This window comes from Acanthisitta chloris, unplaced genomic scaffold (genome assembly GCF_000695815.1).
Source record: "Acanthisitta chloris isolate BGI_N310 unplaced genomic scaffold, ASM69581v1 scaffold35799, whole genome shotgun sequence".
NCBI lineage: Eukaryota > Metazoa > Chordata > Aves > Passeriformes > Acanthisittidae > Acanthisitta > Acanthisitta chloris.
The window spans coordinates 1-23,688 of record NW_008693674.1 but is presented as its reverse complement, the minus strand read 5'-3'; the positions used below and the strand labels follow the sequence as shown (position 1 = coordinate 23,688).

Here is a 23,688-nt window from a genome sequence, read left to right as displayed (position 1 = left end):
CCCTCTGAGCTCTGCTGAACACCAAAACCTTATTTCATTTCTTTTTTTTTTCTTGCCTCCTTAGCCCTTTACAGCTGAAGTGGACTTTGAAACTAGTTGCTTACTTCGCAGATATGAGTGTGTCATACTGCTTTCACTTCCAAACTTTCCTGATGATCTAAGAACTTAAATATGTCCTGGTAGCTATAGAATTCATGGAGCAGGTCAGAGATATTCTAGAGAAAAAGAGAAGAGTGGCTAGTGGTGAGTCAAGGTAACCCTGAACAAAAGCAACTATTTTTCATGAAGAGGGTGCTGGTGTTCCACAGTGAGGACCTCCTTTCCCACCTTGGCAAAGAGGACAGTTGGCTGATCTAGGTGCCAATGTAGTGACTGAAATGCTAGCCTCTCACCATTTGTAGAGTATTTTGAGCATCCTCAGGAAACAGGCAGGTATCTATTAAGGAGTTTGTCCAGGATCAAAGAGGGAGTCATTAGCTCTCTAGTAGTTACTGATCTTGTGCCGTATCGAGTGAAATTCAAGAGGGATCTACCTTAAAGTTATCTGTGAAAACACTGGTGTTGTGTGAAGAAGCAAGTAGTGGCCACAGGTGTGTTTTTTTGAAATGATAATTTTTGTTATGTCTTGTGTTACTGGTTGAAAAGGGATGGGTTGGGAATATGGAGTAGACAGGAGTACAGTTGCCCAAAATGCTGAAATCCAATCTTGGAATGTGATACCTAAACGCTTTCAGTCCTTGCAGAATTGAGGTTAAAGGCTGTGGCGTAATTCAAACTTGTTGTGTTTTACCTTCAGTGCCTTACTGTCCCATACCGTGGTTCTTGACCAGCTTGCTTTCTTTCAGAGGCTGTCCAAGCAGGAATTCTGGCAGCTGGTACACCAGAGCTATGGCTCTGAGCTGGGCCTGAACAGTGAGGAGATGGAGAGCTTCCACTCATCGTCTGAGGACAACGGGCAGTCTCGGTAAGGAGAGGCTATAAAGCTTATTGAAACTGTCAGAGAGGAGCAGTGTCCTCTGTCTTAGAAATACTTTTTCTAAAGTGCTGCTGTAGCCTTAACAGAAAGGTTAAGCCTGTAGGAAAAGGACACAAAGATCTGAACTGCATAGACTGAGTGTGCATGAAAACTTAATTCTGTTCATTGCCGAAAGTAGTAGGAACACAGCTGAGGCCCCAAAGAGGAGGGAGATGGGAAGACCTTTTTCTTTCTGGATCTGCTTGGGGCTGTCAGCATAGGATAGCTTAAATAGCAACCTTTTTCTCATGGTGGTGTCTGGGCAGGATCTGTGTGCCCTTCAACAGTATGGAAGGGCTGAATGGGATTGAGCGATGTATGATGTTCACTTTTTTTCCCCTCCTCTATGGAGACTGAAACACTTGTTTTGCTTTGTTCTGATGTCCAAAGTCTTAGCTTATTTTTGTGTTGTCCTCAGCTTGGATTAGGAAACTGGAATAATAATATAAGAAGCTTGAATAATTGTAATAGTAATGTGATCTTTTAAAAACAGTTGCCTTGATTTTTTTATTCTTTAAAATTTGTTTTTTGAACAAACATGAACTACGTTAGAAATTGTCAGAGTCAATCTAATAACAGGGTTCATGTGTCTATGCATGAATATGTATGACGCTACAAAACTGAATAATGTAATTTATGTCTCTTCCCTCTTGTGTTATCTGAGTATGTTTGTTAGAAAATTTTCTTATGTACACTGTAAGCTTCAAAAGATATCCTACTAAATATTTTCTGATTGGTTTTTGATGGTTTTTTTTGGTTGTTTTTGTTCTGTAAAAAAAATACACTACTTTGCAATTCAGGAATAAGAGATGCAAGAATAAAATTGTCTTCTCGTGCTTTCTTAAAACATTTTCTTTCCAAATTTGTTCTCAGCTGTTTCCTCTATTCCCACAGCACTCAGTTTCTCTGATTCACCACTGCTTGGTTTTATTAACCTTATGATCAGAAGCTGAATCTTCTGAGAGGTGGCTAGGGTGAGGAGAATGGCTGGAGAGATTAATGAGCTGGATGTGGGAAGAATGAGTTGGTAGCTTTTAATGTTAGCTGAACAGCCACTGTTTGAATGCAAAAATCACACAATAAACTTTCTCAGATTTTTCAGCACTTATATCTCCAAAGATATCTTCCTTTTTGCTTTGAACAGATCCAGCATTTGTGATGATCCTGGAGAAAGGGATGAAAAAGTACCTAAAATGATTGGCTTAGTTCGTGAACCCACGCTTCAAACTGAAGGAGAGTCACTTAGCAGACACACATTGCCAGGAGTAAGTGCTGACACAGCCTTTCTTGCTATTTGTAACTGATAAGCATAAATGGTTAACTTGTATGTCCGTAAGCACAGAATGTATGGGGATTGTAATTTCTAAAGAAGCCTTTGAGATTTTAAGAATATTTCCTGAATTTGAAAATGAACAAAATTCTGCATAAAAAAATATTGTTGATGTGAGTTTCAGCAATGTCCTGTCACTAATTCACTGCATAACCTAAATAGAATGTTGAGGCTTATGCCCTGGTCTTATTTTTTTTCTTCCTTTAAAAGCAAAATTAATCTTTCTTTGTATTACTTTTTTAATCCACCTCATAGAGGACCATATGTGTTTTTATCCAAGTGCTTTATGAAAGTAATGCCATTGTTTGCTTTCAGTGCTTTCTTGCTTGTGCTATTTGTCATTGAAAAAATATCTCCTCCTATATAACTGTCTCTCCTATGCATAAGGTTTATTAGGGGGTAGTTGTGCTTTGTTATCCTTGCATCCTTGCTGTTGTGAATTTATGAAACCCTTTTTAATTGAAATTTGTGGAAATGTTTCAGAAGGGGAAAAACCCCACACTTGCCATAATAAAGATGAGTTTTACCTTAATGCCTTGAGTTAGTACAACTGAACAAGCATGAATGCTTCACTCGTGGTGTTGTATGAATTTGTGAGTGTATTTGGCTGGTCGGGATGGCAAGTGCATTAGTGGCAGTATCTGAAATGGTCACAGTGTCTAGCACAATTGCTGGGACTCCTGTGTGTAGTTGTAGTCCTAAAAAGTTACAGACACCTTCTCTTGGTTAATAGGTACCCCAAATATCTTGTAAAAGCAGACAAATAGCTAAAGCATTTTTGTTAAACTTTGCAAGAACTGCATACCTAATTGCTGTTTTTGCTATGGAGAATTGAGGGAAGGAAGAAAGGAGATGATTGTATTAGTTTTTACTACTGTATAAATCCTCTGGCTTTTGTCACTTGCTAAAACTGATCTGAAGGTTAAGTAGGCTTTAAATAGTTTTGCCGAAATCCAAGTTAATGGCTAGAGACTTATATCCAGCAAACAATACTGGTGTTTGTCAGATGTTAAAAGTTTTGTTGCTTTGGTGATGGGTATCCCTCATGGGAAATAGCAGCGGTATAAAACAAGATTTTTGTAGAACTGTAAGGGAGGCCTGAGAGGACTGTGGATGCTGCTGAAATTTGGACACTTTATGATAACTAAAAATCTATACTGGTAGCCTTGGTTTGGATTTATATGTCTGATTTATACAAGAACAAGCCATTTAAAAATAATTGCTCTCCCTGGAAAAGAAGTTACACCTAGAGATGTCTCTCACAGGTGCTAAATCTAATTGGGCATGTTGGTAAGGAGGGATGTCTGGGGATTTGGTCTGTAAGTAAGGAAAAAAGCCAGGGTTCTCCCTTGAATAAACTGCCTTTAAAAAGTCTTTTATCATGTAAAAGTACAATCTCAATAAATGTGTAGCTAAACTGTTTAGTTGTTTCAGCATAGCTAAAATGCATAGTGATTGTGTTCAGCTCTGTGTCATTTGGCATTTCTCAAGAATGTCAGTGTTCTCTCCACAGCCCCAGGATTACAGCATATTTTGTAGAACCACAAGGGCAATAGGAGGAGGCAGTAGTGCTTAGAATGTACTTATCAAAAGTCATCACACTGACACAAAGCACAGTTAATCACCTTCCAAAGACTGGAAGGAAACAGGCTTAACCTCTCCTTTACTGCTCTGACAGAAAAGTAAGTCTCAAATCTTTGTTCAGAGGAAGATCTGAATGATGGGAGGGGTTGGGTGTAGTACTTGGCTCATCTTGGAAAAAGTATTGTCAATAGCTGTCCATAGTTGACTGAAGGAAGTCTGTGTGGAACAGCAGTCATGGCTCATCTGCTTCTCTAAGTGCAGTTCATCTTAATATGGGAACCACCTTACTGCCTCTATTTGCAACCATCCTCATCCCTCTACCCCTTGTAGGGAGGCCTTCCAGTCCCAGAACTTGCTCTTCACAGAATAAAAACCAGAAAGGCCTTGGCGCTGAGCTTAACAGTACTGGGCTAGGTCAGGAGATAAATGTAAATAGGGAGGAAATTGTACATCTATAATTCCAGCTGACAGATCTTAGTCATTACTCTAGTGTAAAAAAACCAAACAACAAAACAAAACCCAAACAACAAACCCAAACCAACCCCAAAACCTGAGAAAACTGTGTTTGATCAGTTAATCCAGAAGCCTCAGCATTCATCTCCTTTTCCATGGCATCAGGGTAGGAGCTGTTGCTCTTGTCTTCTGATACGAGCCTGACTTTGCTGCTCTGTGCATGGCATAGTAGGCTGCTCTTACACTGCTGATGGAAGCTGCTCTTGTTCACCAGATCTCTAATTGTCATTAAAATGCTATGAGAGTTCCTTGGATTTATGCTGGATCTGTGTGTTAATTTTTAGACTGTTCTATGACAACTCGTCCTTTCTGACTTCCATCTGTATTGGTAGAGTATTTCGACACGTAAATGTTGGTTCTGTCCTAGATCCTATTGTGTGACTGAGTATAACTTCAGGCATGGTAGCTCCTTTCAACAGGAGCATTTGTTAATTGATCTGCTTTTCTGATTCAGTCTCTCCCCCCCCCCCCCCCCGCCCCAAAGGAGTATTTTTATCTGCTTATACTGCAGTCAGATTCATGCCTGTCTCTCTCTTCCAGCCACCCACCTTCTGATAATGGCCCTTAGTTGCACAAAAAAAGTAAATGATCTTTATTTTGTAAAAAGCCAAAGAAGTGCAGGAAGTACATGATGACTATTCAAGCAGCGGATGCTTTTGCTTTCTTAAATCAGTTCTGAATAATCTTTAGGGATGATGTTATTGCAGATGAATCAGAACTCCTCAGCTGAGGAAGCCTGATCATATTTTTTTATGGTCCATATACTGCTGCATATGGGGGCTGTACTGCTCTTGATCCCAGGTATTCCACTGGCCTCCAGTGGATATATGTGGTGCTTGGAGGAGAGGTTTAAAATGAAAATGATGATTCAGAGCTGGTGGCCAATCTTTTTGGGTGGCATTTTGAGATCTACAAACCTTGTGCATACAGTTTCACTAGAAGTTTACTTCTTGAAGTGTGCAATGGCATGTATGCTTAGCCAACAGTTATTATAGTTGAGGGTTAAGAGCTGCATCATTGATTCAATGACTGATGTTCTGGGTGATTTCCTGCTTATGTATTGAAGATGGCAAATGGTACTCTATTGCTTTGTTTCTGAGAAGTAACATTTTATAGGTAGGATGGCTCTAGACAGTATTTTAAAACTCTCTTAGGTCAAAGGGTAATGGAGTTCTACAAATTAAGAACCTTTCAGATACATAATTGGGAAAATCTAATCGTCCTGAATGAGGGAAGCCCTGTCTGCTTCATTGTGCTTCCCCTCAAGACTGCTGGACCCTTTCTAAACTATCAGAAAAAAATTAACCTGATTGATGATAAATAAATCTGTGTTAGGTTAATGAATTTATGAATGTTTGCACTGATGCAGGGAAGAGGACCAAACCAAGCAGGTGAGTGTAAGGGGACTAGATGGGGTGTAAACTATTCCATTTAAGGCAGCTCTTGGTACCAACAGTACGTATGAATAAGTTTGTTCCTTGTTACCAGGGTTTAGTGAAAGATTTAAATAAAGAGGAAGGGAGGTTGGCTGGGGTAGAGGAACAAGAAAGAAAGTAGTGCTTGACTGTGTAGTAATTGAGTAGAGAGAACTTGTGGGTTCCTTTTATATGGCTTTCTTCTTTGAAAGTAGCTTTCTCTTTAGGGATTTTTTGTTTTTTTGAATCATCTGTGATTACTTGATTATTTTTTTTCTCTTGGTTGTTTCAGGTGGAGGAGTCCCCAAGTGAGAAGCAAATAAAGAGCCCTCTTCCATCTTCAGAAAGAAAACCCCCTAAGCTAGTCAGGAGCAAGTCTTTAGAAAAGTCCTTGGACCTTAATGAGAATGAAAATCTTCTAGAGAAGAGCAGTGCCTCAGATAGTGAAGAAGGTAAATCTCTTAACAACTGGAATCTGTAAGACTACCTGACTTCAGTGCTCCATCTTTCTCAGGGAGTAACTTAGAGAACTTTCCAGTCTTTTGATACTTGTTTGCTTATTTGTTTCACAGAATTGCAGCAAAACCATCTTTGTATCTTAGTTTCTGGTTCCCTAGAGGAGGGAAAAAAAAGTTCTTGGGTGTTTAGAATGAAAACAAACAAATTGTGGTTTTGCATTTTCTCCTTTGGGTAGAGAGTTGCTAACAGCTTAAACTAAAAAACAAACAAAACCCAACCAAAGTTTCTCGACAGTTGGTGGTGTTAGTTTACTTTCACATTCTCACAGATGTTTCAAAGATTTTTCTTTCCTTTGTTTGCATTTCTTGAAAATTGAGGAGAAACATCTTAGACTGTTCTTCAGTTCCTGAAAGATTCCACCACCCTCCCCACCTTCCTTTACACTTCTGCTTTCTTAAGGCTTATGGGCTTCAATGCTATCGATGGAGTAAACTGAGGAACTCAAAGTCCAAGCAAGATAACTTCTCAGTTTTCAGGGGAGTAGTGTGCATAATTTGATCTGATCTCATGATGAAAACCCTTAATGAATGTCCCTTGGAGCAGATTACACTTTCTGTGCCAACAGTTAGCATCTTTATTGATACTAATATTCCCAGTACATGATGAGAAGAAATGTGGCTACCACAGTAGTGTAGAGATCGTAACTCAACTGTTACGTGCTTCTTTTCTTGCCATAGGAGAGAAAAATGTATCAGTATCTCTCATAGTGGTTTTGATGAAAGCATTTTTGCTGTGTCCTCAGGAGAGAGTAAGGTCAGAGCATGCCTTCTGCCCAGCCTGGGTGACAGTGAGACTTGTGCCGAGGTCTGTGGGTACTTGTTCTGTGATCCCACAGTAGCCCCTGACAAGTTCTCACTTTTTAAGCGGAGCTTTGTAGTACCATGGGGAACTTCTCTGTGCCAGGAGGCTGTAGTAGTTCAAACAGCTTACTCAAGTTGTGGGGGGGTGTTCTCTTAAATATGCCAATCTTGGACTCTGTAAATGCCTTTAAAGCAAAGTGTGCACAACCTCAATTGGTTCCAAGGTTGTATGGTGATGTACAAATGAAAGGCAGAAAAGTTGAACAGTAGCAGTGTGCTCAGTAGCAGCTGAGTTTCTTTCATATGCAAAGAGATAACTTACTTTCATCACTTGTTGGCAGGAATAGAACAGTTCAGTTAATTAAGGCCAGTTCTTAATCTGGCTGAGCAATTTTACATCTTGTCCTTTCAGAGTTGACAACTGAAGTTGTTTGCAGGTGTGATTACATTGGAATCATTGAGGTGTCCAGGAAAGCTTTCAAAGTTAAGGATGGAATTGGCTGCCTGCAAGTTGTGATTTTTGCCTGGGGGTATACTTTATATTCAATTAGCTTTCCTTTTGCTCACCCATACAACTTCTGTGTTTGCTCAAGTTCAGATTCAACTTGATGCGTGTCAGGCTTTATCAGTTTTGTGAATATACCTACTTGAACAGGGTGCTGGTTATACCATACTCCTACACGCTTAACAAGCTTCACAAATTAATTTACTCCTTCTCAGGTGTATCTTTCAGAGCAGCAGAAAGTTTTGGCCTTTGGATGTTTTAGGTACCTTGCAGTTTTCCTGTCTTAGTACCACATCTCTCTTGTCTTTAGATTTTATTTTTTTATGGCAAAGTTGGCCAGTGAAAGTGATTGAAAAATAGTCCTGTGGCCTTTCATGCTGCTAGGTGCCTAAATGATAGCAGTAAATGCTCCCTGTCATCCCTGCATTAGTGATGTTGGATAAAGAGAGCATATTAAACTGGAGATGTCTCTTTAAAAAGACAACTGACTTCATGCTGCTTTTCTTATTTCTCCTCCCTCCCCCAAGACTAGCCTCTTTTTATTCAGAGCAGGATTTTCTAGACTCACAACATTAATCTTTTCTCTCAGATTCTTCATGCTTAGAATTTTTTCTTCTGTTTCTCTGTCTGTTTTCTATTGCAGTTGCCCCATACTCTTACAAGGTGAATTCCTTCACGCAAATGAAACTAGCTTTCCTACATGGCAAAGGTTTACCCATGCGATTAATTTCTCTTGTGTCCTCAGGCTGCCCATGGAGGTGTCCTGGCAAATAAGGTGAGGGGCAAGCTCAAGACTTTTGTTCTTCACAATGCTAGGTCCCTTGTCCTAAGCAGTTTTCAGAGTGCTTACTTGGGGATGGGGGTGTGCATCTCACTATGCACCACTGGCCTATTGACCTGCATTCTTAGTGTTTTGTCTGGTTTCATAAATTGGAGTAAAAATCTTGAGCCATGACAAACTGTTGGCTAAGCTGAGAATTAGTATCTGTGGTCTTGATTCTAAATTTCAGAAAGCACATCTCAGTTCAAGCGCAGAATACATATTTCCAAAATGGGACCAGGAGGTTTAATTTCCTTAAATGACTCTTTTGTTTGTAGGGTGGTTCATTTGTTGTTGGTTTGTTTTCAATTACAAAGTTCAGCAGCATGAAATACTTTCAAGAAAGAAGAGGGAAGCAGGAAATTGGAAAAGTCTTTTCTGTTAGAAAGCTTTACTGTATATGAGAACATCATAAATTTCTGATCTTGCATAACTTGACAGCTACTGTATTGTTTCTATTTGTACTAATAACCACCTTGAATATGTGGTCTGCAGGAGAGCCTAACTACCTGCACTGCAGTGCTGTGGCTTGACTTTCCTTGTAAATAAGGATATATGGGGCATAGAGTGCATGGCATACAGGGTGGTTGAAATTGGTTCAGCCCTGTGTTGATTGTTCCCCTCCCCACCAAGATATGAAACTTCGGATATGCAGCATATGTAAGAAAGAATAACCTGGTTATCTTGCTGGCATTTTACTCAAAATACCAAAAGGATGTGTTTTGTTGCATATATGTATATTGCTGCTTTGGGATTTGGAGGATATATGTTTGAGTTACCTAAAGGCAAAAGGCATAAGGTTGTCTATTTTCTTTTTTTTCTTTTTCTTTTTTTTTTTTTTTTTTTAAATCTTGTGAACTGGAAAAAGCTTTGTGACAAGACTTGCTCAGTACCTCTCAGAGTTAATTTTGTACTGAGTCTTTTAAATCATCAGAGAGTTCTCTGGAAATGGCTAATATTGCTGATGCAGTCCTTAAATAGATGATGTCTGGGAATTCAACTCTAGGAATTGGTTTTATTGACTTGATTTCAGGCATGTCTGGTTAAAAGCTCCTACCCTGCATATCCTCCATGAAGTGTGCAATTTTTTCCCATCCCCACTGATGTAGAAGTGCTCAACACTGCCAAGATTTACATATGTACTCTTTTTAAAAACCCTGATCCTCCCCCAACTCTGTGGAGTAGAAAAATCAGTCTTCATATTAATTTGTTTCATAGCCTTTGCTCTCACCTGTTCAGCTTTCTTAATTTGCTTGGGGTGTGTGTTTAGCTTTGAGCTGTTGGTTGTTGATGGGGATTTTAAGAACAATTTTTTTACTGCCCACTTCCCCTCTCCCTATATTCTGTCTCTTTTCTTGCACTGTACATGTTTTTTAAACCTCTGCAATCACTGCTGCATAATGGTATTAAATTCAAGCATTATTTCACAGCTTGTCTTGCAGTGATGAAAATGACCTTATTTAAGTGCAAGGCAATAGTGAGGGAGGGAATAGCCTTGCTGTCTTCAGACTGAACCAGGACGCTCTGGGTAATATGTTTACTTCTGGAATTTTGAGTCCCTAAAGCTCCTTACCTAAAGTCAGAATAAGCTCATGTTCTTTTATCAGACAGTTCCAATTCAGCTATAAATGTATTCAGGCTAAAAGACTTAGTGTTGATAATTGCATACTGCTGAGGGGTTAGAACAGCATTAAAAGTGAGGGAGTTAGACTAATATCTCTATATCTGCACAAAACATTTTGTTCATAAAAAGTATTTCTCAGCCAGTCCTAGGTGAAATGCTTGGTGTTCCTCTAGTATTGAAATAAAGGCAGATGCAAGTTTACCTGTGTGAGTTAAACAAAAGAAAACACCAGATAAACATGCATCTTCATTTGTAGCAGAGATAAGTGATTAAAGCTGGCTATTTTGTTCAAATTGCAAGCATATAAACTGCACACTTATTCTTTGCTGTGCTACTGGTTGTGCTTGTTGCTTTGTCTAGGATTTTTTAGATGAATTTTGAGAAGCACAGATGGAAGTGACTCAAAGCTTGTCCAGCTGTTAGTGCATGCAGCAACTCACTTCCACAGATGTGGAAGTCTCAGCAGTGTTTATACATGCACCTTCCAGACCCATTGTCTAAAAGACTTCTAGGCTTTCTGGAGAATGGCTGTTTGAACCCTAGCATCTAAAGTAGCTGATGGGCCTGATATATAAACCCAGTTTTGACTTGGGTTTCCTAAAAGTACTGTTTGTGCTAAAAATGTTTTTGTTTTCCAAGAGCTGAGAGGGGTTGTAAGTAAGAACACATGTCTCATGCTCTTGCTGCTTTGACTATTCCTTATTTAGAGACATGACTGGTTAGAAAGAGTATAGGTAAATCAGCTAACAGGAAGTTTTGTGTAGACCCATGGGTGCTCTTGCTTAAGACTCATACAAAGAGGACAAGCTTCATGCATGATGAGTGGAATAGCTCAGTTGCAAAGTCTGCACCTTAAGGAAATAATGCATGAGCTTTGTGCAGATCATAAGTTGCTGTGACTTGCTGAATTACCTTGCATCAGCAGAATAATAGTAGCTGCACTTGGGCATTTCAGGTGAACACAAAGTTGTGTCATTTAGGCAAAGTTCATCAGGGCAGGGAACTTGTATTATCTTGTATTTGCTAAGACCTACACAGATAGCTGACAAAGCTTATCTGGTGGATATTGACTTGATCGTGTTCTGGGCCTTTTGTTTTTTGTTGTTGGTAGCAGATTCCTTGGGCATGTCAAGGTCCAGCTAAGTAGTACTCAACCAGAGCAACCAGGTTTGAAATACCTGGTATCTGACTCTAAGCATGTTAGCTGTATGCAAAGGGGATGTCCACATCAGTGTCTGAAGCTTCCTGTCTCTTAGCAAAAGAGAGGAAGTGGGGAATGCGCTCTGAAAGGAGACGTCTGTGATGTTGATGTCTTGTTAACTGAGGTCAAACCTATGGTTCATTTGGCCTGCATTTTGCTGGAGTTAAGCTCAGCTGGGAGAGGAAGTACACTGAGCATAAGCTGAAAACTCAGGCAGAATTTTTAGCTTCCCACAGAAGCCAGAACAAAACCTTTTCAGAACAGCAGAATTTGTATTCTACATGTAATGACTGCACATTGACTGGTTAAGTAGGCCTCTTAAAATGCGTGTTTACTTTCTATCTCATCTTGTAGTTGTATAGAATTACAATTGCATGAGCAGAACATGGCATGGGAAGGAAGTCTATCTCCTGTGCAAGCACAAAATTACAGCACTCGTGCTTCACTTTTGGGGTCCTACATTGAAGCCTGGTTTGATCAAAGCGAACTCTTTTGGAGGCAGATGTGTAACAGGGACTTCTGGCAGGCTAGAAGCAGCACTAGAGCAGAAGTCTGCTCAGAGTCAGCATTGGGTTTCATTGGGGACTGTGTGGTGTTTAGTTGCTGCATTTGCATTTATCAATACTGACTTCTACCAGGCAGTAATGTTTTAAGTGCTGTAACCTTAGCTTGTAGGCAGTGTGTGCACTATAGCTGTATTTAGGCTGAATACAGATGATCAGGTGAACTACAGATGTTGAGGCTACCTTTGCTTTGGTGGCTTGCACTGACCTTTCCTAGCTCTGAGCATTCATTTGTATCAGTAGAAAGGTTAGGCATCCTGACTTCTATCTGTCTCCTGCAAGATTTGCTTTTGGGCTTTTCGTTTCGTTTTAGTAATGTGTGTGTGTGGGGGGTTTTGTTTGGGGTTTGGTATTTGGAGCATAGGATGAACTTGTTTCTAAAGCATAAGCAGACTGAGTTGGGGTGGCACAGGAAACTGCTTGCCCTCCAGGATGAAAATTCTGTCCTTTATCTCTTACAAGAGTGGCTGAGACAACCATAAAGCTGAGTCATGCCAGCAACCACCAAGAAGTAAAAAGCAAAGATCAGTGCTGCAGCCACAGAATACCACTTGGGTGCTTGGTGGTTTTGAAGGAGGAAATGGTGATTGAGCCTTTTAGTGCATTTTGGGGGATTGCAAAATGGAGCAGGGTACTTCTTGTGTTCCTTCTAAATAGGTATGGAGGGAGGAGCAGATTGAAAAACTGTTTATGAGTCTACCTGGTCTCTTAGGCTGTGGATACTACCAGTATTACAAATGTTAAAAGCAGAATTCTGAAACTAGCCACAAGTAAGGAGAAAACCTTAAGGTTTCACCATCCTGCTTGCTTGTCCTTTGTACAATAGGCACACATATTAATGAAGATTATGCTAACTTTCTTTCCCCGATGTTTCTTTTAGTAGAATACTGAAGGCAAAACTAAAGGGATGGGACCTTTTGATGCTGGTCTATTAATTTGCACAGGGAAGTGGTGGGGGTGGTGGTAGTGGTGTGTTTGAAAATCAACTCTGGACTTTGTTCCTGAAGGCAACCTATCTACCAAATCATGTGCTGCTGTCATGTGCTGCAACAAATATTGCTGCAAGCTTGACAGGGATTTGAGCTTAGAATACCATAAAGATTCTTCTTAATACTGTTCTTTATTCTTAACCTGATCTCTCTGCCTTTCCTTAGCAGTGAAGGAGACTGTCTCTGAGAATGATCTCTATGGGAGACTTTTTATAAACAGAGTTTTCCACATCACTGCAGAGAAGATGTTTGAAATCCTTTTCACCAATTCTCACTTCATGCAGAGGTTTCTCAGTTCCAGGAGTATAGTAGGTAATAAACTCTTCTCCCTTCTGTATATGTTCCAAACTACCCTGAAAATTTTTACCTGTGAGAATTGTTAAATAGGAATAATCTGAATTTTAAGTCTCTCCTTGCTTTAAAAGAATTGTGAAGCTTTAAACTTTAACTATGAGAGAGGATATTTAAAGCTAGACTGTTATTTCCTTAGGTATGTAGAGCTGTCACATTTTGGAGGAAAACCCTCGTTTCAGTGCCCTACAAAACTGCACCTTAATGCCTGGATTTTGAGTAGGCTATTAAGTTGATGCATTCTGTGAGGTATTTCTGATTACACTGTGTCCCAGAAATAGTGAAATTTGTATGTGTCCCAGAAATAGTGAAATTTGTATGGCTGGCACACAGGCAAAATCATTGTGTCCTCCTAAATGATACTCACAGGCTTTAATTTTCTGGATGAGTAAATTTTATTCACTGAGATCATAAGAACAGAAAATTAAGTGAAAAAGGGTAATATTTATTCGGTGTCAGCTTGGAAGGCAAAGTGGCAAAAGCTTTTGATAATGCTGAGGCAATCTATTCAACTTCAAGCATATGGGAAATGACATATTTTCATTTAATTGCTTACTCTTCTCTCCACCCTAAAGTCTCTTTCAGTAGACTCAGGTTCAGCTACTTAGTGCCTCACCTTTGTGAAGTACAATTTTCCCTTTCCTGAAGAAAACCACAACTGTTTGCAATCTGTTTTGTCTCTCCCCACTGCTGTTCTCAAACTGTTCAGATATGATAGGACAGAGAATAATGCCTTTTAGGTAATTTGTTTGAGATTTTGCATAACTTCTCACCTAGATGCTGTATCAACCCCTTGGAATAGAGATTCCAGTGGTAATCAGTTGAGGACTTTGACGTACACTGTAACAATTAACAATCCACTTTGTGGGAAGTTCACAACTGCAACTGAAAAGCAGGTACTGTGTGCATGTGTGTCTGGTGCCCTTTAGAGCAAGGGAGAGGTCAATTCTGTGGTCTGTCCATGGATCTGCAGTTTAAACATAGCATCCCTAAGGGCAGCTTGTTGACCCTCTCACCATTAGTGAGCAAATGCTGATGAAATCAGAGAGGCTTCCTACCTTTACAGATGGCTGTAAACTCCCACAAAGTTTGTGGGTAAAAGTATTAACATCTCTTAGTAACTGGGAGGTGAAGGAGTGCAATGAAATGCTTTCAGTGTCCACTTCTGGGCTCCCTGGTATGAGAGGTGATGAGTCCATAAAAGGGCCACCAAGATGATTAAGGGACAGGAGCATCTGGTTTGAGACTGTCTGAGAGCTGTAAATACTCAGCCTGGAGAGGAGAAGGCTCAAGCGGGATCTGACAATGTATAGAAGCATCTGAAGGGAGGGTGCAAAGAAGTCCTGAGTCAGGTGTTCACCACTGAAAGCCACATATTTCAGTGGTGCCTAGTGACATGCCCAGAGGTGATGGGTACACTCTGAAACACAGGTGATTCCTTCTGAACATCAGGAAGCAGTTTTTTTGTGGAGATTTTTGGGGGGTTTTGTGAGTTTGGTTTGGTTGGGGTTTTTTTTTGTTTTTTGTTTGTTTTGTGGGGTTTTGGGGTTTTTTTGGGGCGTGTTTTTGTGGGGTGGTTTTTTTTTTTTTTTTTTTTTTTGGTTTTGTTTTTTTGTTTTCTTTTTTTGTTGTTGTGACATCTCCTTCCTTGGAGATATTAGGAAGCCACCCAGACATGGTCCTGGGCAATCAGCTGTAGATGGTCATTCCTGAATGGAGTTCTTGGACAAGATGACCACCAGAGGGGTGCCTTCCAGTCTCAACCATTCTGTAATTCTGCTTGGGGAAAGTTGCAGGTCTCAAAGAGCAGCCATTGTCATGAGTCAGTGGCCAGCCTTGCATTTGGTACTTCAAGAGGCAGTGGGGAAGTACTGCTGCTTTAGCAGGAGGCATCTTCTCTTTCCCCACCCTATCTATTCTTGCCATTCTTAACTGGTTTTTATAGTGGTTCTTCAGGCTTTCTCTCTACTTGAGTTTACTTGGAGTTGGTTGATCTAGCCTAAGGAATTCAGGCCAAAAGTGTGTGTGTGGAGGGGAGGGGGGTAAATTGTGTACCGTGAATATACCTTCTTATTTTTATTTTCTTTTATGGCAGATCCTGCATAAGCAGAGCCAGAAAGGTCAGTCTTATCAGGTGGATGCTGAGGTACTGACCCATGATGTCCCCTACCATGATTATTTCTATACTGTGAACAGATACTGCATCAGCCGCACATCGAGTCACAAGTGTCGGTTACGGTGAGCCTGAGTGAGCATGGTGGGAGGGCAGAAGCCAAGGCACGTGTGTCACGGGGAGGTAATGTGTGCTTATCAAAAGTTCTGCCGACAGCATAGGGAATATCAGTTTCTCTTGAAGTTGGGGATCTCTTCCAAAAAGTAAGGTTGGTTTATTTCTTGCCAGATGTATAGTATACTTGTATTTCATTAATGCAGTGAGAAATTAATTCTGACGTTGACTCTGAAGTACAGAATTCATCTTCAGAACTGAACTGGGTTCTGACCAGCCTTGTGTTTTTGAGTGTAGCTGTGTGTGTGTGGGATCAATTGGAACAAACAGATGTTTTATTACATCAATTCAGATATCTTTGCCTGCAGAGGAGGATGGTTCCACAGGAAGGTGCAGGGAAGATGGAATGTACTTAATATTGCAGGGATAGTACTCAAATGAACTCTATTTCAATAGGGAAGCTCCTCTCCCGTTTGTTGAAAACACTTGAAGTGATCCAGTTGCATGTTCAGTGCATTTGTGTAACTTTCTAACTGTGTAGTAATCCTTGGTAGTTCTTGTGCTGTCATTAGTAAGACCTTTTATCTCAAACTTCATCAGCACCTAGGAAAGATAAGCAAGCCTGAACTCTATTCTGGCATATATCAGGCTATAAAAGTAGTGAAGTCTCCCTCTTTACTGGGAGGAGGAGGAGGAGGGAAGAAAGGTCCTTGAACAACTGTTCTGGATTATTGTTTTTTGGGTTGAATCACTTACCCTCTTCGAGAGATAGATTTATCTGAGACACATGCCATTTCTAGGATAGCAGTAAACCTAGGTTTCAACATGGTGCACAGAGCATGCATGTGTAGAATGGAAGGTGCATGGTGGTGTTAGAGCTGGCCTTATACTGTGTTTAAAATGGCTCAAAAATTCCATTTGAAAGATGCTATTTTGTTAGGCAAGAAACACAGTGAGCTTTGGATTTGGAAGATTATTTGAAAAGCTGAAAAAAAAGTGTATTCTAGGATGGTCAGCGTTCTTGACTGAAATTGGAATCACAGGCTATCCTTTTGTCCTTCGTGAAGAGCTTTGGGATTCACTCTGTTGTTAGAAGCAACCCTCTGAAGCATTCTACTCCATTTTATTCTGGAAGCATTATTGATCAGCTTGACCTGGGGAATGCAAGGCAGGAGTGTCATTTCCCCTCTGTCATGCTCACAGAAAGAGTTTCATTTCTGTCTGTTCAGGGTAGGATCTGAGTACTTGATGCATTAGTGGTGATAACGAATTTCACCTGCTGCTGTTGAAGTGCCCAAGTAATATATCATGTGAACACACACAAAGTAAAAGTCAGGACTTTATGATCTGAAAACCTGAAGCCTATTTTAAATGTATGTTAAAATGAGAACACTTCAGAGGGTAGAATTTGTCTGAGTCTGAAGGAAGACACTTCAAAATGTTTCCCATAATTTGTCCAATTCCCATAATTTCCCAAAATTAACCTCAAATCTTCTGAGGCTTTAGCTGGAGATACTGTCTTCGCTACGGTCTATCTCTGGCCTTGCTTCAGTGAAAGAGCTCCCTAGGAGGAAAGCCAAGGCAGTTTCAGTTGATATTTCAGATTATGGATGTAAGCTAGAGGCCTGCTTCTGATAAGAGATTTCTGCTATCACTAGGCTGCCTAGAAGAGCACTCTTTCACTATTGCATTCTGTTTACTAGGGTTTCTGCAGAAGTGAAGTACAAAAAACAGCCTTGGGGCCTTGTCAAGTCTGTAATTGAGAAGAATACCTGGGGAGGAATACAAGAAAACTTCAAGCAACTTGGTGAGGCATTTTATTATTTGTGCTGGAGTAGGAAAGCTACCTTCACGTTTTCACATATATCAAACCTGGTTCCTTAAAGTATGGTTTGAAAAGAGGGCAACACCTAAGCAGGGGTGAAGTCAGAAGTTCCTGCCATCAGTGTATCTGCCAGTTCCAGGGTATGAAAGAAGCCTTGTGGCTTAGTGCTAACAAGGAGCTCTTGTATACCTTGTCATAATTGCTTTCTGGACGAAACATGAGGACCAGCAGGAAAGCTGTTCCTCTCAGCTGCATGTGCTTATCTTTAAGTATTTCCTTGATTGTGTGTATGAGAAGAGAAGCAGTGGCACTTGGCAGGCTCCCTGGCTGTGTCTGTTCACAGCCTGGCCAGCCATGGCTGCAGGCTCACAGTCTAACACAATTCCTAGTCTCAGTCTAACAGTGTCTTGCAGTGCTCTTCCAACTGCTGTCTTGGATTTTGTTCGACAATCCTGCGTAGGCTGAATGTGCACTGTCTCTGAAAACTGTTCTAAATGCCCTCTAGCAAATAGGACAGGTAGTACAGGTCAAGATGTAGTTAGTCAATTATCTGCTTTAAGTTCATTTACTCGAAGGTGCACTTATTCTTCTTACTGCCACCCTCCATATCTCACAATTGAAGTCTTCAGTGCTAAGCTTTTCAGCTTTCCTGTTGACAGTTCAGTAACCTTATTTTTTCCACCACAGAATCAGATCTCCTAATGGAGGAATATGCAATTAATCAGTCCATAGAAGACTCTGGAAAATTAGTTGCTCTGAGACGAAGGCGACGCACTTTACACAGGGGTCTGGCAGAATCACTTCCCAAACGTTCTTCCCAACATTCCTCTGCTGACATGGGAGTAGAGTCCCAAGGCAGCTTAATAGGTAAGAATTTTTATATCAAGTGTTTTCCAAAAGGTGTGTTCAAGAAAGCATAACTCTTAAAATAATGCAAGAGTACCAGTTGTGTGTGTATTACTCTTGCCTTAAATTGGTGTAATAGGAAATGCTTCACCTTGTTCAAGCTTGCATAAAACAGCTTTGGAACATGCATAGTCACTTTTATGATGGGTATCTCATGAAATTAAGCCTAATATCACCTACAGTTTGAAAACACAAAAATCAACCAAAACCTAAAATGCTGCACTGTAAAAAAAAATTTCACCTGACTGTTGTCAAGTTTCTGCAAAATTGTTCTGTTTCTTCAGATAATTGCACATCCAAATCATGAGATGATTAAACTTTGTCTCTTGCCTCTTGGCCCTGTCATCTCATTTTTGGTTTCTGGTTGTTTGGTTTCGGTTTTTTTAAATGTTAAGTAGTTTGTTTCCTGTCTGCTTCTGCAATTTCTGGGTCACTGAAGCATTTCTTGCAGTTCCACTGCCCTTAGGTACAATAGACTTGGCCACTTGCATTTACAATATTCTCTCCACTTGGGAAGATGCACCAGTGTGTGCCAGAGAATGGTGGATTCCATGACAGACGTTGAATTGTTAACACTGAAGTAGGAGCTAGTGCTCTTTCCTATAGAGGGAGGTAACACTGGGTAGAGCACTGAGAGAATGTTTGGACCAGCAGCACATGTAAAGGATTCGTTACTTAACTGAAATTGCTTCCTGATTACTTAATTTTGCTACTGCTGCTCCACCTTTTCAGAAGTGTGTCTGTGTCTATATACACTACAACATTTTCTCGTGTCCTTCGTCCAGGGCAGAAGTGTGAATGCATGAAACTGTAATTATGTTTAACAATCAACCTGCCACAGTAGTAGGTGGTTGCTGCTCAGTTTGGAGAGGACATGCACACTTTCTCTCACTCCCTACTGTCTGGTCCCTGTTGCCTGATGAATAGCAGATGCTCTTTTGAAAGGCTGTCTTCAGGACAATAGATAAACCAAGCCAGTAAGGATGGTACAAATTACAGGAGAACTTGATTTGACACTGGTTGTCAGAAAGATTAATGTGAACAGGAGAACAAGCATAAGAGAGAGCTACTTTGCAGCCTGTCTCTGCTCATGTGACTGGCAGTGTGTGTGCTAAACGCGTGTTAGTAATGGATGGACTGTAGCCTTCTCAGGCTATCTAGGTTTGATGTGACCTTGCCGCAGCACTGTGTTTGCCCCAGCATACTGAGGCAGAGGCAAGTCTGATGGAAGAGCCTGGCTGTTGTTGGAGATAACTGCAAAAATACCTTGGTGTATGTTGGAGATGATCCTGTGCACCCATATGATCTGTTATTTTTTTCCATCAGAAGCTGTTGGGCTATTCTGTGTGAAGTGCTGGGCACTGATATGTATCTGCAGGCATCCTTTAGGAATGTTCTTCACTACTTTTTAACCTCCTTCTCTTCCATGCCCTATAGGAAGGAAAAGAGATGCAGTAAGTAGGACCACCACCATCATTGTAGTAATGAGTGTCTTGTAAGTACTCACTTGCATTAAAATGTGGCTTGACTCAATCTCATCTTGGTCATTATCTGTACTTGGGTGTACCTCATTGGCATGCTAACATTTCAAGTAGCATGATAGATCTTAACCTAATTTGGGTGGAACACGTGGGTTTATCAGGGGAATGCATTGACTTAAGAAATGACACGTGGAATGAAAATGCTGACTTGCCAACCTAGTCTACCTTACAGGTTTACTTAGGTCTGATCCTATTAAAAAGAAAAGTCTGGAACTTAATACTTTCTAGTTTTAAAAGTTCCAAGAAGAGATACTGTTGTTGCAGTTTGTTCCTGATAAACAGCTTAATTCCTGAGTAACAATAACTGCTAAGAATTCTTTAGATAGATCTTTGTTTTTAGTATAGTCCTGCCCCATGCCATTTTTTCTCCCAGAAGGATTCTGTTTCCTTAACTGTTTTTGAGCCAAGATCTTGTTTTTGTACCATTGCAACTGAAAGTGTTACAGGACTTAATTTTTTCTTCTCTCTACAGTTTGCTGCTCTTGGTCTTGCTGAATATAACACTGTTTCTCAAGCTGTCGAAGATAGAGCATGCAGCTCAGTCACTCTATCATGTCCAGCTTCAGGAAGAAAGCTCTTTGAAGTAAGTTGAATTCACAGTCCTGGCTTGCTTTCTTCCTTAGCTTATGTGAGAATCTGATCAAAAGAAGTAAGTTTTGAACAATGAAACTTGGTGGCAAGTTTTCAAAAGTTGCTGGGGCTTGTTGCACTTCTGTGGTCTGTGTTAAAATCAAGTGACATGTCTGACTGCATCTTGCAATAATGAATTTCTCCTTTGACAGGATGTTTCTTGGGTGAATGTTAACCTTAGCTTGCATTTATCACTCTGCTGTGACTCATCTTCTGTGAATATGATAGTGCTGATCACAGAACCAAAGTGTTCATCCTGTGTGAACCAGCATGATCTCAAATTTAATGTTAAAGATTCATTTAGCTTTTCAGCCTCTGAGTCTCCTGCTAAATCTCCTCTCCCTCACAAACTTCCATGTTAGGTGCCTTTTGTATTCGGATGCAGGAAGAGGCTCAGATGTTGCTTCCTCTCTTGAATATGGTATCAACAAGTAAGTTAAAAACTATAACCTGATCTTGAGACTGGAAGAGATGTGGTGCCCTCCCATAGTGACCACCTCAGAACTGATTAGAGCAACTTCCTTCATAAAGAGCATGCTCTCTTAAGTTTGAGAACTTAGGTAGTGGATGCAAAGTGAGCACACCTTTTTCCTTGACTGTTGTCTACAAAGGTCTGAGGTTGTATCTTCAAGGCAACAGGGATTGGAATTCAACTGCAGACAGCTTTTTATGTGGTGTTTGAAAAAGGATGATTTTAGCAATGACAGAGCAATGGTGGCGGAGAGCAGTTGATTTTAAAAAGGCATCGAGGTGTTTGTTTCATATTGCTGATGTAATCTCAATCTCTTTCAGCATATCCCCAGAAATGGTATCAAAAGAGGAGATCCCTCAATATGATAAGGAACAGGTTAAACATGTGAAGGGAGTTTTACGAGACTCAATTGAAATGCTTGAGCAGGTAGGTCTGACAATCTTTCCTGGTGTTGTTCTGGTTTCTCAGCAACTCAAGTTTTCTTCCTTATGCTATCATAGCTTTTGTTTGATGTGGTCTGGTGCTACCTAGAATTTACTTGATTCTTTGATTTGTTTTGCCTTAGGCTTGAATTAGTAAATAGGCAGTGCTTATGTTTCTGATGTTTTGAGTTGGTTTGGTTGGGGTTCTTTTTCTTGGACGAAGATGTAAATATTCATGTCAATTTTCTTAAACTTGTCAAGTACATCAGTACAGTTTCTTAAACTGTATTGATGAGATGTGTTGACCATGACAAAGCAAAGACTAGAATATTTCAAAACAGGTTCTCATTTCTAAGAAGACTCGTGTTAGGACTTAGTAAGTATTTTCCCACCTCATTATGGGGTTTTGCCATTCAGGTTTATCCTGCCTTTTGCTTCCCACTGCTCTTCTAGATATTGGCAAGAGCTTCACTTAGTCTTGGTATCAGTGAGCCACTAATCTCCAGTGAAAAAAAATTCTGCAGACCATACGTTTCTGAGAGGCTCCATAGCTATGGAGTTAATCCTCCTTCACAGTAACTTACAGTTCCAGGCTCTTGTATACTACAGGCACTATAAAAAAAAAAAAGGCTAAATACATGAAGTTGTTGAATATTGTTGTGTCTTTCTGATCCCAAAGTCCGTGACTGGTAAATCTCTGGGTTGAAATTTCAACTCAGTAAGTGAAGGACAGTAAATTCATGCTGTGGTTTGTACTTAAAACCTATGAATGTTCTGATTTAAAGTTATTTTATTACATCTTAAAATGCGATGGAAAAAATTATTAGATTAGGAAAGCTGAGTTCATCTACCTCTGTCCATCACCAGCCAGTTTTGTGTTCTCGCACACACTAAAGGAGGGTAGAAAAAGAAGCTGGTTTTTATACTCCTTGTTTAGAGGTGTCTCTGCACATACAACTGCTATTAATCTATTAATTAACCTCTTTGATCACAGCTTGAAAAAGCTTGAGTGCTGGAAGTTTCACTGTAGAATCAAAATCTTCTGGTTTCCATGCCCTTTTCATTTTTTTCTGCTTACTATCCAAACAATTCTTAATTCTGAAGTGTTAAAGTGCTTTTTGAACACACAGACTGCAAAAAAGAAAAGTGAGAATTTAACCACCTTTTACTTCCCAAATAACACTTTTTGTCTGGAAGTCCTGACACATCTTGGTGCCTGTTACCTTGTGTTTTCCGAGAGTTGTCAATAATCTAAACACATTTTGTGCACCAGAGTGCACTAGGAGAGCCAGGTATTAAAAGAAAATTCATGTTTTGCTGCCATGTTCCTTGGAGTATTTGCTATGAACATTATCTGTGACTAAGAATGAGTGCACTGTTGTCTGGTGAGGTGTTAAGACTTTATCATCCTGGACTGTTAGTATTTATAAACTGTACAGAGTATAGCTGTTAGGAGAGAGAGCACAGTAAGCCAACTGTTTATGGAAACAGGGAGGAGGAAATCACATGAAATCTTTAAGAGAAAAGGAGAAGGGAGACATGATTTTTTTTTTCTGATATCACTCACCCATGCAGGATACTAACTTAAGTAATTGGAGGGGGTTATCATGGTTGTATCTTCACAGCTGAAGATGTCCCTTTCCATGCTCCAGAGAAGCTTTGACCACTTGAACAGGACACAGAGCAGCAAGACTGAGAGCTGATACCCACATCAGCTTTTCCTTCAAGATGTTGGAAGGACAGATGTGTGTGTGAGGGCTTGTGGGGTAGGGATTGTAACTGTCACCTTTGGACTCTTTACTGTTTGGCTCAAAAGCTGCATGGAATAAAGGTTTATGGAAGTTGGGTTCTGCATTCCCATAGCTGGGCAGTCTTGTCTTTCCTGCCAGCCCTCTACCCTGGGGAGTCTCACTTAGAAACAGTGCAAAGCTCTCGGATGCCATGGTGAGTGAGCAAGGGCAGTGGTACTGCCAGTTAACAGATCTGCAAATTTCAGAGTGGGGAGAAGACCCTCAGCAGAGCACTGGGCTTGTCTTTATGAAATCACAGCTTTTTACGTCAACTTAAAAAATGACCATCAGCGAAGAGCGTTTTTTGAAGGAAAAGAATGGTAGTGGTTTCGCAGCCACAGAATCTTCAGATGCTTTTTTTAGCCGCGGGGACCTTGTAAAACAAGTCACCATCTTTAAGGATGAATATGCCTTAAGATTAATTAACTAAACAGGAAAACGCTTGCTATCTCTTGCATACTGCAAGCTTTGGCAGTCTGCCTCCTGCCATATGTTTCTAGCTCTCCCAGAGAAATCTCAACCCTCGGTATTTTCCCCTCCATCAAGGGCTGCTCCTCAGTTCTTTAGCGCACCGTGTGCCCACTGATGATGAAATAGCTCGGAGCCGATGAAAAAGGTTTTTCCAGAAGAAAGAGATGAAAATAAA

At 40.4% G+C, this 23,688-nt stretch overlaps 1 protein-coding gene across 1 annotated transcript; it reads left to right on the top strand.

Annotated features, from left to right (window-relative positions):
• Window positions 1–796: 796 nt before the first annotated feature.
• Window positions 797–22,955, top strand: GRAMD1C (GRAM domain containing 1C; the record flags this gene model as incomplete). The annotated part of the gene is made up of 12 exons (XM_009083151.1): window positions 797–964; window positions 2,160–2,280; window positions 6,150–6,309; window positions 13,044–13,190; window positions 14,007–14,125; window positions 15,325–15,467; window positions 17,160–17,263; window positions 17,969–18,148; window positions 19,625–19,682; window positions 20,201–20,311; window positions 21,151–21,256; window positions 22,878–22,955. Coding segments are annotated over 12 exons (1,495 nt in total), but the record flags the coding sequence as incomplete, so codon positions are not given.
• Between the last annotated feature and the right edge of the window lie 733 nt (window positions 22,956–23,688).